The sequence below is a fragment of the Ochotona curzoniae genome, unplaced genomic scaffold, assembly GCF_017591425.1.
Source record: "Ochotona curzoniae isolate NIBS_2020 unplaced genomic scaffold, NIBS_Ocur_1.0 scaffold_4506, whole genome shotgun sequence".
Taxonomy (NCBI): Eukaryota; Metazoa; Chordata; class Mammalia; order Lagomorpha; family Ochotonidae; genus Ochotona; species Ochotona curzoniae.
Genome location: NW_024467119.1, coordinates 493,257 through 510,098, shown reverse-complemented (window position 1 = coordinate 510,098; position 16,842 = coordinate 493,257). Strand labels below are relative to the sequence as shown.

At 55.5% G+C, this 16,842-nt stretch overlaps 1 protein-coding gene across 1 annotated transcript in view; it reads right to left on the bottom strand.

The window, feature by feature from the left end:
• Positions 1-4,441: 4,441 nt before the first annotated feature.
• The window catches only part of MYOM2 (myomesin 2), a 35,551-nt gene continuing 23,150 nt past the window's right edge, over positions 4,442-16,842 (bottom strand). The window contains exons 22-37 of the mRNA XM_040966946.1: positions 16,271-16,427; positions 15,820-15,926; positions 14,633-14,677; positions 14,068-14,204; positions 13,629-13,773; positions 13,463-13,522; positions 13,142-13,209; positions 11,629-11,742; positions 11,377-11,464; positions 10,999-11,037; positions 8,473-8,578; positions 7,862-8,025; positions 7,537-7,573; positions 6,693-6,715; positions 6,231-6,286; positions 4,442-4,974 (exon numbers count right to left, since the gene is read on the bottom strand). Coding sequence (XP_040822880.1) covers positions 4,666-4,974; positions 6,231-6,286; positions 6,693-6,715; positions 7,537-7,573; positions 7,862-8,025; positions 8,473-8,578; positions 10,999-11,037; positions 11,377-11,464; positions 11,629-11,742; positions 13,142-13,209; positions 13,463-13,522; positions 13,629-13,773; positions 14,068-14,204; positions 14,633-14,677; positions 15,820-15,926; positions 16,271-16,427 — 1,655 coding nt within the window. The 3' untranslated portion in view covers positions 4,442-4,665. The remainder of the gene's footprint in view (positions 4,975-6,230; positions 6,287-6,692; positions 6,716-7,536; positions 7,574-7,861; positions 8,026-8,472; positions 8,579-10,998; positions 11,038-11,376; positions 11,465-11,628; positions 11,743-13,141; positions 13,210-13,462; positions 13,523-13,628; positions 13,774-14,067; positions 14,205-14,632; positions 14,678-15,819; positions 15,927-16,270; positions 16,428-16,842) is intronic.

Below are 16,842 nucleotides of genomic sequence, written 5' to 3'. Positions count from 1 at the left end.
GGATGAAAGGGAGGAACTAGAGTGAGAGAAAGACTGATAACATACACAAAGCCAGGCAGGTAGAAAGTCTGAAATCAACCAACCTGGGTTAAAATCATTCTTCTGCCCCTTACTAGTTGCGTGGTCTTGGTTGTAGAACATAAATCTGGTGAATCCATCTTATCTGTAGAAATAGATTCACACTGATTCACAGTTTAGAAGTACAGAACATGGCTTTTCAGACCAACAGGAGCCAGACCTGGACACTTCATGAAACCTTCTGCGCTGTGCTTTTACCCGCTGACTGCAAAGCCCCACTCACTGGTGAGTGTTCTGGAACCCACATCAGTTAAACAAATGAATTGGGGATTCCAAAACACAAGTTGTACCTAGAGTGTGCACAACGGATAAATCTTCATATCTTGCTGACCGAGCTGTTATGAGAATTAAACACTGTGATGTTTGCAAAAGGCTTGCAATGACTGAATGAAACACACACATTTGTGACCTGTGTGTATAATTATCAATGTCTCTGGAAGGTTAAATTGGTTCATCCTGAGCAAGCAGGATGGCAAGGATTTTCACCATTGGCCATTTCATAGAATGTACTTTTAGTAAAACCCGTGTACTACTTTTTGGTAATAAATTTATTGACTCTTAAATAAAAACTAGGCAGAAGTATATTGTGTTTCCCACCTAATCACTATCACCATTAATATCTATGTTAAAAGCACTTCCCACACAGGTCTGTAATGTTATCTCCTTACCATACACTGAACAAGAATTTTTTAAAAGATTTAAAAAACTGAATATACATTTTATTATTCCATGAAAAAAGGAACACAATTTTAAAAAATAAGCCAGTATCTTCATTCTAAGCACTGATACAAGTCCACCTGACATGAAGACCAGGGGGACATTTGTCACTGATCCTCCAATGCTGCCAGATGAGAACAGATTGAACATTCACAAAAGTGACTTTGTCATTAAACTTCTGGTGCTGTTGGCCAGAACATGGGTCCTGCAGTGATGTCTATGCTGTCACACACTGACTGTCCCTCAGCACGTGGGTCCCTCAGGGAACACTGTGCCCTCACACCACTGACTGTCCCTCAGCACGTGGGAGTGACTGTGCCCTCACAGCACTGACTGTCCCTCAGCACGTGGGTCTCTCAGGGATGACTGTGCCCTCACACCACTGACTGTCCCTCAGCACGTGGGTACCCCAAGAAGTGTTCTTGAAGTGAGTTCCCTTTAAGTTGGAGGTCCCCTCCACTTACGGGATTCCTGCCTCGCCAGGGTACAGGATTTTTCCAGGTTACCTTCGTCAAATCAAAGCTACAAAGGGGCTCCAGGCCGACTCTCTGAATTCCAGTCGGGAGCCTGGACGCTGGCGCCTGTCCCCTCGCCAGGCCTCACGCTGCCAAGGCCTCCCAGTGCTCAGCAGCCCGGACCACCAGGACGCTCCCACCAGCGCCGTCCATCCCGGACAGGGCACGCCCCGAGCATGCGCAGAGAACCGAGCTGGCACTGCAGGCGCCCGGAACCAAGGTGGGGGAGGCCGCGGGGAACACTTCCGCAGGAGCAGTCGGCGGAAGCCGCCCGGATGTCCTCTCTGTGCTCCGCCTGCCGCCTGCAGGAACTTGGCTCCTGGAGACGTTTCCTTCTCTCAGAAGCCGGTTCCGTCCTCAGGGAGAGTGCGGGCGAGGAGCGGAGCCAGGCTGGTGTCTCGGAGGGGATCGGGCCGTCCACGGGAAGCGGCCATGGCGCCCTCGGGCCGGCGTGCTGCATAGCGCCGCCCTGTTTCCGCAGGGGCGCCCGCAGCCCTCCGACGCGGTGGAGGGCCGGGGAGGCTGGCCGCTGTCCCTGCTGGGCCCGGCTGCGGGGTGCACCGAGCAGGGCTCTGAGGAAGAAGGGGGAACCTGCACAGTGCGACCCTGCCCTGGTGTGCAGGCACTAAACTAGGGCACAGCCCTGGCCTGCTGTGGTCCAGGAGCCTGTCCAGGCAGCCCGGAGTGCACTGGGAACCTGTGTGTGTGCAGACAAGAGAGGTGTCGGCTGCCCGTGGGCATTCATTGCTGCACCTATTACAGGTCAGCTGCCGCCAGTGCTGACAGTTTTCAGGATCAGCGTGACTGGACAGGATCCATGGCTTCGTGGAAAGAATGGTATGGACACTGTGAAGACAATGGTCAGGCTCACATGCGTGGGCCAGGATCCCTGTTCCCCTGGGCCTGACTGAGTTTCAGTCACCAGCACAGCATTAGGGTTTATCTCACATACATCCTAACTGGTCATTTGCGTGGCACACGCACAGATGTATTAAATGCACAGGGTCAGAGGAGACAGCTTGTCCTGGCTGGAAGTGGAGGTGCCCATTGGGCCATTGGGCAGGCCAGGACACAGAACTACCTGACACCAGAAGACACACACCTTGCCTAGGTACAGCCAGTGGACCGGGACTGGACCGCATGCCTGACACCAGAAGACACACACCTTGCCTGAGCACAGCCAGTGGACTGCGGCTGGACCCCACATGGCCTAAGGGTCTCCCACCAAGTACAAGTTCCCAGCATGTGACTGTTGACCCATGGGTCTCCGGTAACAGACCCAAACTTGACACAGCCATGAGGCCAAGTCATTGGGACTACATCCCATGTCCCATCACCACAGTGTAACTGCCTGCCATCCCAGTAAGGCAGTCCTGGTGCTGCAGCTTCTGATCCCATAGTTTGATTAGAACGCAGTTCAGCCTGGCCACTGCCATGTGCCACTGGAGCTCCCTGCATCAGGATCCTACTTCTTGTACAGATTCCCTCACAGCTTGTCTGCATTTGTCCTCTCTGCCTTCTGAAATTCCAGGAGTATACACGCTGCCCCACCTGCCTTATTCCCCCAAGCCTTCTGCATTCTCTGTTCTTCACAGTGAGTGATTTGCAATGATGTCTTCAGGCCTGTTAAGGGTTTCCTAACAGTTTCTTCTAGTTGACCCAGTTGGCTGATGAACCCACCTATTAATTTCTAGCCCAATCACTTCACCCTTTAGCGCCATGATATGTAGATATATATGTTTTTCTCTCCTTGAAATGCTCACTTTGCTCATGCATTGCTGTCCTGGCCCTGTTGGCGCCATCCTGAGTTTCATTCTGAATTCTACACCAGAGCACTTGCTCGTCTCTGTGGTGTTTTCACTGGGTTCCTCCTTAGAACAATGCTGGAATCCCTGTGGGCACCCTGCCCTTCCCTCAGGGGAGCTGGTCAGGGGAACCTGTGGATGTGTCACTGGATTTGCCCGCCCCACATCTCTCTTTGTTCCTGGAGGCTATGAGCTTCCTAGAAGCCACCCTGCAGATGGCAGCTGGGAAGTCCAGGCAGAACCTGGACCTGGCACACCAAGCCCACTCCACTCTTATCCTGGTCCGTGGTCTTGGGAGGCTCTCATGCATCTACTCGGTCACCTGTTTGTCCTCTATGTTCCTGGAAGCCCTCCACTCCCTGAGTCAGATGAGAGCGCCAAACCCACCATGGAAAAATTATGAAAGGGGGGCCACTATTGCAGTCCAATCCCTGAGTCCCTAGGAGCACAATGGTGGAAGATGGGGATTCCTCCTGACACTGGACAGTCAAGCAGATCCCCCCCCACCACCATGTAATCCAGGTCACCCACCTGTCAAACCACAGCTTTCCCAGGATGACCCCCTCACCTGGGACCCAAGGGCAGATCACAAAAGGGTATCTCTCCCTCCCTTCCTTCTTCTCTCTCACTCTGTTCCTGAACATGGCCCACATGTTTGTAAATCCCTCACCTTTTAAATAAACCCTACAGTTTTGAGGGCTGATTTTGTGCCAGGATGCTTGTGAAGAAGCAGACAGTGCCCAGCCCACAGCACTGCAGGAAGGCCAGAAAGTACACAGGGCCAGGGTCACTCAGGGCTTGAAGGGACTCTGGTGTCACTCCTGTAGGACGGGAAGCCCCAAAGGCCTGCCTATGCTGTTTTGTCTTCGTGGCTTCTGACAACCCAGATGTCACGGGTGGGGAAAGGCAGCTGCCCATGGGCCCTGCCAGGATGGTGCAGGATGATAGGTTGCCATGACCGCAGTAGAGGGTGGGGATAGTGACAGTTGGGGGTGCTATGTGTTGGTGGGTAAGGAGTATGACAGGATGTTCATCATTTCCTACTCCTTTGACTCTGAACCTAAAACTGCCCTGGATGGAGTTGGCACTCTGTGAGACTCAACTAATGCCACTGAAGCCAACCCCATGTCCGGGGTATCCTTCCCAGCCTTGCACAAAAGGGGCGATGGTAATGCCGTGAACCCCACTCTGAGCCTAGGTCTGGGGCAGGCATACTCTGGGCGCTAGCAAGCCCTGCTCTGGGTGCTGGTGGGTGCTGGCACACCCTACGCAGGACACCCAGGGGAGGATGGAGTCAGAAATAGGGACTGGAACACCACAGGCAGGCGCCTGGTGGAGCTTTATTAGCCTGAAGCAAGAGATACTCCAGAGGCAGGGCACTGCCAGCTCCCAGCCCACAGCAGCCAAGCCACACGGGTGGGCACCTGCACTTCCCCCGGAGCTGAGGGCACTAAGCCTGCGACAGACTTCAGCTCCTCCCTTAAAAGAACATGAAACAAAAAGTGCCAATGCCAAGTGAAAGCTCCATGGTGGCCTGCAACCCGCCCAGCCTAGTCGGCCGCCGCGGCAGGGATAAGCTTGGGCTTGGCCTGCTGGGGCAGAGTAGCCTCCGGGATCTTCTCGCCATGCTTGTACACGCTGACGGTAACGTCAATCTTCTCGCCACCATACTTGTTCTTGACGCTGATGCTGTACTTGCCCGAGTCCTCGGCGGTCACGCCTTGGATGGTCAGGCTCACATACTTGGCCTGCTCCACCTTCACAGAGAAGTGATCGCTCAGCTCAATGTGCTGGTCATTCTTAAACCACGTCACCTCAGGATCAGGGTTGCCGAACACGGTGCAGGTCAGGTTCAGGGTCTGCAGGAGGAAGGGGTGGGCAGAGGGGCAGGGTGAGGCCAGCGGGGAACAGGCCCTGCGTGTGCCCAAGCACCGGAGACTCAGCAGAGCCACACGGGGCAGTGGGATCAGCACCTGGGAGAGCTCATGGGGAAAACCACGCCCTGAGGTATCAAGGTGACTCCACAGCCTAAGCCTCCAGCTGCAGTACCATGTGGGATGAACACTGGTTCAAGTCCCAGCTGCTCTGTTCCAACCCAGCTCCCTGCTCATGGCCTGGGAAAGCACTCTGTGACGACGGCCCAAACTCAAGTGCTTGGGCCCCTGTACACATGTGGGAGACCTGGATGAAACTCTTGACTTCTGGCTTCAAACAAGCCCAGCTCTGGCCACTGCAGCCACATGGGGAGTAAGCCAGAGGGTAGATGATGTGTGTGTGTGTGTGTGTGTGTGTGTGTGTGTGTGTGTGTGTGTGTGTGTTCACTCTCTGTAGTCCTGCCTTCCAAGTAAACAAATAGATGCAATTTTAGAACCAGCAGTGCCATGTGCCTGTCTCTCTGGCTTTTGCTGAGCAGGTGAAACTCTGCGACCACGGCAGGTACTCAGCCTCTCTGCATCTTCTCTGTACTTCCATGGAGGGAGTGGCCCTGAGTCCTTGGTTTACTGCCACTCAGCTGCCCACAATGTCACAGCATGGATGTGCCACTAGGCCGAGCTGAGAGATGACTGCTGGCTTCTCCATCCCCCTCCACCAAGGGACCTGCCCTGGAACTCGCATGCCCCCAGAGGAAGCCCCAACACTCTCAGCCCTCGGCCCCAAGCAGCTTCCCTTATGATGCTGAGTCAGTCACCATGCAACCAGGGAAGAGATGGGGGCAGCAAGACTAACTCCCCTGCCAGGAAGCAGCATGCAGGCTTCTGCTTCCACACGCCACAGCAATCTGAGTGTGTCTGTCCTCTGATGAAAGTGTTGACAGTTCACACCACAGGGGCAGGTGGGCAGAGAAGTCCCTTACCTTCCCCCTTACCCCCAGCAGCTACCATAGGCCCCATTGGTGGTGCCCAGGTCATACACGTGTGCATTCAAAGCAAGCAAGTGGGAAGCTATGACATTTCCCATGTCACAGGGAGCAACAGGGCAGCCTACACAGCTGGAGCAAGGCACCCTTGTACCCTGTAGATGGGGTGATGCATGGAACAGAGCCATTTCTGGGAGAGTTCTGCTCTGAACCCCACACACACTAGCTTAGCCTTCACCACCCTGCTGTCACTCTCACCTTGCCTTCCATGATGGTCACCACATCAGGCAAACCGCCAATCACCTTGCCACGATCTGCAACAGCAAAGCCACTGAGTGGAGGACACAGCAACCCCTGTGGTCCCCTGGGACACACCCAGGAGAAAGAGGGGGCATGCATGGTGCAGGGAAAAGCCAGGGGTTGGGGCATGAAGCACCCCAGCATGATGACAGCATGTGAATGGGCTCTCGGGTGAAGGGTCAGTAGTGACACAGGAGGGGACCATGTGCCCCGGGGCCATGGTGACAGGGATCTGCCAGGACCCATGCAGGGCAGGAGGGAGACGGGCATGGAAGTGGGGAGCAGCCAGGCAGAGATACTGGTTCAGGCAGTCAGATGTCAGCCGGGTCATGTTCAGCCCATGGCCATGTGTGGCATGACCCTCTGCCTCTGCCCCCTACCCAGGGCACAGTTCATCAAAAGCACATGCAAGATACTCACTTTTCTCTGCAAATGCCGCAGCCCTTGGAATGGAAGGACAGAAAATGGGAAATAAGAGTGTGGAGCGACACCACCAACACAGGCACCATTCCTAGGGCTCCCAGGGAAGGCACGAGGTCCTGTGGCAGGGTACCTTGGGTCCCCCTTCCCCTGGCCTGTCCCCCAGCGCAGGGGGACAGTGCCGCCCTGCAACTCCAGGCTGTATCACTGCCCCCGATGGGCCTGGGATGCAGACACTATCGAGGGACCGTCACACTCTGCTTTCTCCTTGCCACCTACACACGGTACAGATCCCTGATCCCAGTGGGAGTGGGGGAGACATTGCATGCGTTGTATGACTCCGGATCCTTCTTGCACACAGTACCCAGATGACTTGTTCCACTGCTATGACTTGGAAATGCATCCTCTGATCCTAGAGCCTAACGTCGAGAAACTACAACTCAGGGAAGCTAATTTATACTTAATAGCACTTTGCTTCCCTGCCACCTGCTGAATGGCGAGCATTGCCATTTTTATCCCAGAACACACTCACTAGGTTCACCTATGGGTCTACCTTCAGACAGCTGAGCAATCAGCCTCCAGAAAGCATGCACACTTGGGAGACACAAACAACCCAAAAGCCAACCACAAGGGACTAACTGGTGAGACAGTGTGACAACACAGCACTAGCTCATGTGACAGTGTAGACAACGATAACACAGTGTGCAGCCCACACAGGCAGATCCTAACACAGTCTACACAGGCACATCTAACACAGTCTACACAGGCAGATCCTAATGCACAGTGTACATGGTCACTGCCCCTCCTGCATGTCTACACGGTTGCGGCCCACATGCTCTCTTACTTGAGCTGCTGGAATTCTGCGAAGGCTTCATCAAAGGCTGAAAGGGAAGATTCCTCTCATCGTCAGCCTGCTCCTCACATGTGACCCCACTGACCCACTCAGAGTTACGGGACGCTGGCTATGAACTGACGGACGTCTGTATGACTAGATGCTCTTAGGAATCTGCCTTCTCTCTGAGCATCCTGAGATCTCACCACCACGGGGCTCCTCCACCAGAATCCGTCCCCTCTCATGCAAATCCTCAGAGCTGGCCTCCTGAGATCTGACTTCCCTGGGTCCCCACCCCGGCCTCTGCATGGGCCCTCCATGGAAAGCCACTTCCTACCTTGTCCTGACAAGTCGAGCGAGCGCTGATGGTTGTCTTTGCCATCGAAGATCTCAAAAGTGTATTTGCCTTTGTCCTTCTCCGTAGGCTCACATATCTGCAGCCACGCCATCTCCTCACTGCCTCCAATCCGCAGGTGCTCACTGGATGAAATCTTAGCCTCTCTATTTAGACAAGGAAGAGACTCATTCAGTTCAGCATCCCCATGTCATGTTCCCTTTGTGCTGACAAATGGCCACCACTGTCTGCACAGACCAGAGTGCATCCATGACTCGGCTCTGAAACCTGCAGCGACTCCGATGCTGGTAGAGTCACACCCGACATGACACAACACACTGATCCAGCAACTTCCCTTACATACACCCGTGGACTGAAAGCAAGGACTGGGATGCATGTCCCACCCCCCATGCCCATGGCTGGGATGCATGTCCCATCCCCCATGCCCATGGCAACACAGTTCAGTATGGCCAAGTGATGCCAGCAGCCCAGTGTCATGGACAGCTAATAAACCAATGTGCCTGTCTGCACCATGACACAGCATTCAGCCCTGTCCACTGGGCCCACAACATGACAAAGCTACAGAAGGCTGAGGGAGTCATGGCAGCACTTACTTGTGGTACCAGTTCACCTTCATCTCCTCCGTGAAGAACTTCATGAAACACTGCAGCCGAATGCCATCAGGGGTACAGAGAACCTTCAGTGGGGAGGCAGACATCCCTGCAGGACAGAGCAGGGATCAGGCCTGACACGAGCATGCGGAGGGTGAGACAGAGCTGCACTCTGCGTCCCCACAGAACCACCACAGACACGCCTGGTAGCCACACAGAACTGCCACAGGGAGCCCCACAGACATGCCTGAACATACATATACACAGAGAACCACCATGGGCACATCTGAACAGACAAGCAGAACCACCATGGAAACTCACAGATGACTCTGAACACCAACAGAGAGCCACAGACAGCCATGGACATGTCTGAACACACCTGGAAATGCCAGGGATAACCTGCAGGGATGAGCTTGCAGGATCCACAGTGGTGAGCTCCAGGGCTAATGACCACCCCACCAAGCTCCCTGGGGAGGAGGCCCAGGTGAAGGCAGCCGGCCAACCCACACCTGCAGCCTGTTTCTCATCCACAAAGCTTTCTGCAGGGAGAGGCCTCATAGTGTGAGTATGCATATGGTTGTGTGTGTCACAGGGTGTAAGTGAGTGTGTGTGAGTGTATGTGTGTGTATGTCCATCAGTGTGTTGAAGTGTGTGTATGGGAATGTCAAAGTGTGTGTGTCTGTGCACATTACTATGTGTCAGTGAATGTATAAACGTGCATGGCTGTATTCATGTGTTAGAGCATGTGTGTCAGAGTGTGAGTGTATGTCCATGTATGTATGAATGTGCATGTCCGTCAGTGTGTTGGGGTGTGAGTGTGACCAAGTGTGTCTGGATGTGTGTGTGTGTGTCAATACAAGCATTAGTATCAAGGCACAAGTGTGTGTGAGTGTGTCAGAGTATGTATTGTGTGTCAGCAAATGTGTGTGTGTGTGTGCAGAGTGGGCAGATGTGGCCAAGCCAGTGCAGCCCAGTGGAGGAGTGAGACCAGCCCATAGCCAGCTGCTCTTGGAGCAAGATGGAGCGGAGTGGGCAGGCCATCAGTTGTCTGGGTGGGAGGCATGTTCTGTGGCCCCACAGAAGCCTGTCTGAGCTTCACACACCCTCAGTGCCAAAGGCCACATGGAGACCCTGCTAAGAGAGTTCCATGGAGTCGTGTGCTCACCCCCTGCAGCTCCCACATGCATGGGCCCTAGTACCGGCTATGCCTGCCTCCTCCTGAAAGGCAACACAGGCCCAGTCCACAGAGGGCAGATCACTGACACAACCCTGGTACAGCACACACACCTCTCCTGCTAGGAGATGGTGTAGGGAAGAAGAACACAGCAGAAACACGGTCTTTTACATGGGCATGCCCTCTCCACTGGGAGAGGGTGTGGGGGACGAGAACGCAGCAGTAACATGTTCTGCATGGGCACAGCACACACATCTCTCCCACTGGGAGATGCCATGGGGAATAAGGATGCAGCGGGAACATGTTCTGCACAGCTGGCTGTCTTCTGTGTATGTTCACTTTCTCAAAACCACATGAGCAGCTGTGTGTCAACATGTGGCCTTTGGGTGTCACATGGCATTAGAGCATGCTAGCCCTTTGCTGTGTGATATGAAGCTAGAGAGTGTGGCTCTTTAGCATATCATATGACATTAGAAAATGTGGCTCCTCGGCATGTTATAGGGCACTGGAGTGTGTGGCTTTTTGCTTGTTATGGGACATTAATGTGGCCTTTTAGCATGACACATGGCATTGGAGTGTGTGGTCCTTGGTGTATTACATGGCATTAGACTGTGTGGCCCTTCCCAAGTGGTGCTTGTGTTTCCAAGGGGCTGCAAGCCCATGTGTAATCATCGTGGGCAACACGGCTCTAACCATGGTCACGTCACAGGATGGAGCAAGGGCCACAGTGTGAGTTAACCTTGCAGGGCTTTGGGAAGAGTGAGGAAGAGACATGCAGTGGTCTGTGCCAGGATGCTAGGGCTGTGAGGCAGCAGGCTAACCCCAAGGGCCTAACGGGGGTGTGCTGGAGCCACATGTCATGCTGACACTGAGCCAGCCACTCCGGGACCCGCAGGAAGGAAACCACACAATGGTGGCATGAAGCTTCGCACAGATAGCAGCTGCCACCATCCAGATAGCATCCAGCATCAGTTCACACAGACAGGATAACGGAGCAGAGACAATCCAGGAGGGTGACACGCCTCCCACCCAACAGCTGCGTCTTGGGCCCCTGTACCCAGGAGGGAGATCTGGATGCGACACCTGTCTTCAGCCCAGCTCAGCCCCAGCTGTGGCAGCTATCTGGGGAGTGCACCCGTGAGTGGAAGGTTCTCTCTCTCTCTCTCTCTCTCTCTGGCTTGCTCTAACTCTGCCACACAGCACTGCCCTTGGAGCCATCAGGGGAGCAGCTGATACCCTGTCCTCTCTGCACCTGCCCCGGTCTCTCCTGCCTTCCCCATAAGCAGCTGATGTCTCTCTCTAGACACAGCAATCATGGCCCCATGGTGGCCCGAGACCCGGGGACACTGACTTACCACAGACTCTGCTCATGGCCAGAATCATGTCCTCGTACACTGTGGGGAAGACAAAAATATGGTTACTAGGGGCAGACCACAGCCTTCTCTGTGGTAGATTCCATGACAGAGGAAACCATGACACTAAGCCATACATGGCTTGTGGGTGCAACTAATCCTGGTTCTTTCCAACTAAAATGAATGTCGCAGGTGGCACAAGCCCAAGCACATCATGAACTGGACCAGTTGCCTGTGCATGTATCATGGTGAGAGCCTAAGGCACTAAGACAGCCCTGGGGGTGGCCAGGTGCCAAGGGGTCCACCTGCAGCCCAGCACAAGGAGGGGTGAGCAACGGGGAGGAGGATTTCCCCACAAAGCACAGGGAGGCGGCTGCTAACCTTTGCCAGCAATGTCCAGGGTTGATGTGTCTTGGCCTCTCTCATCCTTCAGGGTCGCCTTGTATTCGCCATGGTCCTTCTTGGAGAGCTGTAGACAGAGCCCACCACATCAGCGCAACATCCAGGACATGTGGCAGAAAGGTGCCATGTGCCTCACCACTTCCTCTGCGGCCCACAGGGCCTCCAGGCAGCTGGTGGGTGATGCAGCCATCCTGCAAACCACACGAGCGTGCCTGTCACCCAGTGAAGTACCTTGGGTATGAGCAGTTCACAGACACCCTTCTCCAAGTCGGGTGGTGCCTCCGTCTCACACAGCACGTCGTCCTTGAGCCATTTGAACACAGTCTCCTTCTTAGTGTTGGCCACCTGCGAGACAGGAGCCAGGGTGGGAGCCCATGGACCACGGGCCCAAGGCAGGACAGCCTCCCCAGGGGCCATGGGAAAGTGGCTGCCTCAGAGACAACAGTGTGTCCAGCCTCTAAATTCATGAAGCCTGCATGGAACCTCCAGGTCCAGTCCATGAGAGCAGACAGCAGCATCCTCCATGTGTGTGAAGTTCACGTAGGCAGACAAGCCGAGAACAAGGTTTGTGACATGTGGACAATGTGAGATGTGCTACTCAGCCAGTTCACACCAGGCCACCATCAAGGATACGGAACCTCAGCAGGAAAAAGTCCCATGGCCAAGGGCACACGAGACCCTGGCTAGACATGGTGCCGCCAGAGGTCCAAGGAGGAGCAGGTGCTCCTACCACCACCCTGACTACACGTCCAAGGGGAGGGAAAAGCCCCCATGTGCAAGGCACGTGGTGCTCATACAGAGGAAGGGATGGGGCAGCCGCAGGACAGGAGGTGTGGTGGAAAGCAGTGTCCAGTCTTACACAGTCACTCACACATACTACCACAAACAGCCACACAATCACACGCAATTACCATCACACAGCCACAGTCACAATCACACACAGAATCACACAGCCACACAGTCATATACAGTTAAAGCCACACAGCATCAAAAACAGCCACACAGTCACACACAATCATACATAACCATACAAAGTCACACACAGATTCATAGTCAACACAGAACCAAACAGCCACACAAACACATACAATTAAGCCACACAGCATCATACACACAGTCACACACAGTTACACATACAATCACACAGTCACCCATACACAGAATCAGGCATCATACAATTACAGCCACAAGCATGGTATACACAGGTACACACACAATCAAGCACACATATGGTCACAATCACATAACAACCACGCATACTCACACACACAATCATGCTAGACTTATGTCTTTGTGCCATGTCATGCCAAACACACCACCCAAGGCTCAGCCTCTGCCCTTGCTTCTGAGGCTCTCATCCACCGATGTGTTGCTGGGCTGCTGCCGCCTAGAGGCCGTGACACGGCCACGACACATCTTATCTCCCATACACTCTGACCACAATCCCTGCAGGATGGACCCAGCAAACTGCGGCTCTACACTGCACTGAGCACTGACTCAGTGACGGGCACAGGGGCTCAGTGACGGGCACACAGCACTGCCTCATTGACAGGCACACAGCACTGACTCAATGACGGGCACACAGCACTCAGTGGGCAGCAGGGCCAGTCATCTAAGCCTTGAGATGTTGGGGTCACCAACAGCCCCTGGAGGCCCTTGCCCCTACTGTGTTCCATAGCCACTGTGGCTCCCTTGGGTCATGGGGTGGGTAGCGGGGCGATGGAAACCCCTGCTGTGCACTCACCTTACACATGAGCCGGACCTCACACTCCTCTGTAACGTCCCAGTGCAGGTACTCCGCAAAGTGAGGGCCTGGGGCAGAGAGAGGAGGACAGGGCTGTAAGAGGGAAGGAAGAAGTCAAACGTAGGTGCACCCATGCCCCCTGAGCCCAGCACCCTGGGACAGGCGCAGTGAGGTCAGCTGGAGACAGATGAGAAGGAAAGCAAAGCCATCAGGGTACGCCCAGAGCACCGGGAGGATCCCAGCCCATGGCCCAGCCTTGGCTCCCTCCTGTCCACTGCCTCCCCAGGGCAGCCCAGGCCTGCCGCTGCTTCCCCAGCTGACCTTGCTTCCGCAGGAATTCCTTCCGCTGGAACTCAGCCTCTTCCAGCACAGCTCTGAAGGCTGCATCCAGCATTGAAGGCAAAGTAAAAAGCATGAACTCATCTCCAGTCAGGGGCAGCTCCTCCCCATGTAGCCCAGGGATAGGGAGACCCTGGGCCACACATACCGTCCCCAATGAGGACCAGTGAGGACTGCGTCCTGGCTTTGCCGTCCTGGATCTGCACGGTGTAGGTGCCTTCATTCTCAATGGTAAACCGGTCCATCACCATCTCAATCATGCCTGTGGACTTGTCACACTTCATCCTGTGGGTCTGCAGGCAAGGGGGGACAGATTACACAGACGGCCACCCTCAGCACACTACATCCTATGTGCTGTAGAGAAAACAGATTACACAGGGCACCCCACCCTTGTCACACATGAACCTCTGTCTGCGACAGAGGGAGAGATTACATAGAAAGCCCCACTGGCCTACCCCACCCCCATATCGTCAACTTGTGCACCCCAATCCTCACCAACCCAGGCCGCTGGCTGAGCCAACGACCCCTCCCTGCCCCCCATGGCCATGTTCCGGCTCCATCTGCACTCACTCCCAGACAGGACCCACCTCACTGTCTGCCACTTCTCTGTCGTTGATGACAAAGCGGAAGCTGGCGTCCGGTGACAAGGGCTCCGTCTGCAGCCAGAAGCGCACCTGGCCCTTGTCAAAAATCTCATAAGCTAACTCGGATTTCAGAGGAATTGCTATTGGGATAGAGGGGAAACTGTGAGGCAAGCTGCATGCGGATCTCAAAGAACCTGCAAAGGTAGGCACCCAGCAAGACCTTGCCTGTTGCTCTGCTCAGCCTGCCATGTCCACAGCCTCGTGCTGGGAGTGTGCTGGGTGTACCCTGGGTTTTCCACACACCCCAGCACAGCGAATCCTGAGTCAGGGCCCCTCCAGGCCATGGCAGAGTCTGCAGAGCCCCCATGTGGGGAGCACAGGGTGCAGCTGTCCTTCCCCAGAATGCCCCCACCCCTGCCGCCTCCGCCATAGCCACAGGTGCCAGTGACCACAGCCCACCAGGCTCCCGACAGTGTCCTGGGGCTCCACCCCTGCCACAGGCCCCAGGTGCTGGCAACCACAGCCCACCCAGCTTGCTGCGACGCCCTCAGGGCCAGGGCCTACTCACTGGGGTTCTTGATCTCATTGCTCAGGGCCAACAGTCGCTCAAGCTCTGAAATTAAGAAAAGACATGTGGTGTGACATGGACATGACACAGGGCTGAGCCACAGTAGAGGCCTTGAGCCCCAGGTCTGATTTCAAGTCACAAAGAAGCCTGGAACCGGAAGCAGCTGGTGTGGAAGATTCCTTGACCTACAGGCACTCCCCTCAACACACAGGCAGCCACGTGCAGCTGGATCACACCACTTAAAGTGCCCAGGAACAACAGAGGGTTCCCTGGGGACGGAGGGCTGGGCCTGGTGTTGCCAGGGGCAGCAGCTTCTGGCCAGGACACCTGCAAACCACAGGAACTGTCCTGACAGGCCCAACATGGAACTTCAAATCTGCTCCCAGGCCTGCCAGGACAGCAGGACATGATAACAACCACACACTTGTAGACATTGATCAAGACAGAAATACCACGTGCCGGTCACATGGTTTCCCAGAGCTCTGTCAGGCATTTCAGTGAACACGCAGCCACAGGGAGGCCGAGAGCAAGGGTGACGGTCAACCAGGCAGACTGGGCAGGCCCACATATCCGATGGCTCCCTTGGGTCATGGGGTGGGTAGCAGGGTGATGAAAACCCCTGCTGTGATGAACAGATCCCCACCATGTGCATTTGACACCACACGTGATGCCATCAGGCCTCTGCCCCATGCCCTGCTCTCGGGGTCTGCAAGGCTGGGGAGAGGCAGACTTGGCAGTCTTGGGAAGGCCATGTGCTGGGGCAGCTCTGACTGGCCATCAAGTGGGGTTCGTATATAGCAGGGGCTAGTCCCCCATCTCCCGCTCTCCCTCCTGCTCTCAGAGATCCCACTGACTGACACATATGCCTTGTCCTCCCTTCTCACCCTGGAACCTGTGCCCTGAGGAGTCACCAGCCAGGAGGCCCTGGGCAGGAACAGGCTGCTGATCTAGATGGCCTGTTGTCCCCAGCTGAACTTCAGGCAGCAGCTGGGACTCAGGGGACATGACAGGAGGGTCATAGGCAAGGTCTGGGACACTGCGAGGACCCTGCACCTTCTCTCAGGGAGGCGGAAACCAGGTGGGGATCGGGCAGGAAAGTGCGGTCAGCCCAGTACAGCCAGGTCCTCCGGGGGTGTCTGCTCGGTACAGTGAGGCCATGTGGTTGGGCCTGACCCCTAGACACTCACCGGCTTCATCCAGAACAAAGCTGGAGGACACACCGTCTGTGTCGCTCACTGACACCGAGTATGTCCCCAGATCTGCTTTGTCCGGGTTTGTGAAGTAGAGCCTGGAGCTGTGAAATCAGGATGGGGTGGGTGTGAGTGGCAGAGCAGGGGTAGAGTGGACATAGGTGGGCATCAGTGGGTGCAGTGGACATTGGTGGGGAGAGCAGGAGCAGGGTGGGTGTGGAGGAGCAGGGTGGACATGGGTGGGTGTCAGTGAATGCAGTGGACATAGGTGGGGGTAACAGGAGCAGGGTGGACGTGGGTGGGCCGAGCAGGAGCAGGGTGGACATAGGTGGGTGTCAGTGGGGGCGTAGGGCAGCATGGACATGGCAGGCATCAATGGGTGCAGCGGGCATTGGCGAGTACGGCTCCCAGCAGTGGGATTACCCACGCATGCTCATGCCCCACTCACTGGTCACCCTCTGTCTCCACACGGAAGCGCTCTGGGTCTGCGAGCTCCTCGTAGGACTTGCACCAGGTGAACTGGGATGCATCTGTCATCTCCTGGCAGTCAAAGCCCAGATAGATGTTTCCTTCCTCATCCACACCAGCACTGATTTCCTTGGTGCCTGCAGGCAGGGATGCAGGGTAAGCCCGTGGATGTCAGGTGGGATGGGCCCTGCTGGTGGCACATCCACTGCTCAGCTTCACACCCCAGTGGCCACTCAGGACACACCCAGAGGGCAGTGGAGGGGCGGCGGCTGCTGGAATGCGCAGCCCTGACCATGAGGGATGCCATCGGGCCTGAGCCAGCTCCTACCACTGCACACTAACTCCTCAGTAAAATGGGCAACCAGGCCCATACCAGATTATGCCCCACAGGCCCCACCTGTCCTCTGAGTCTGCTCTGGCTGTGGGAGGGGAGGAGAGGGGGAGTTGGCTAGGTATGGGTCAGGAGGGTCCCAGACCAGTCAGGTTCGGCCTGGGGACTGGGCAGGTGCAGCTGAGCCTCTATGGGAACTGGGAGGGGCCACACATGCACTC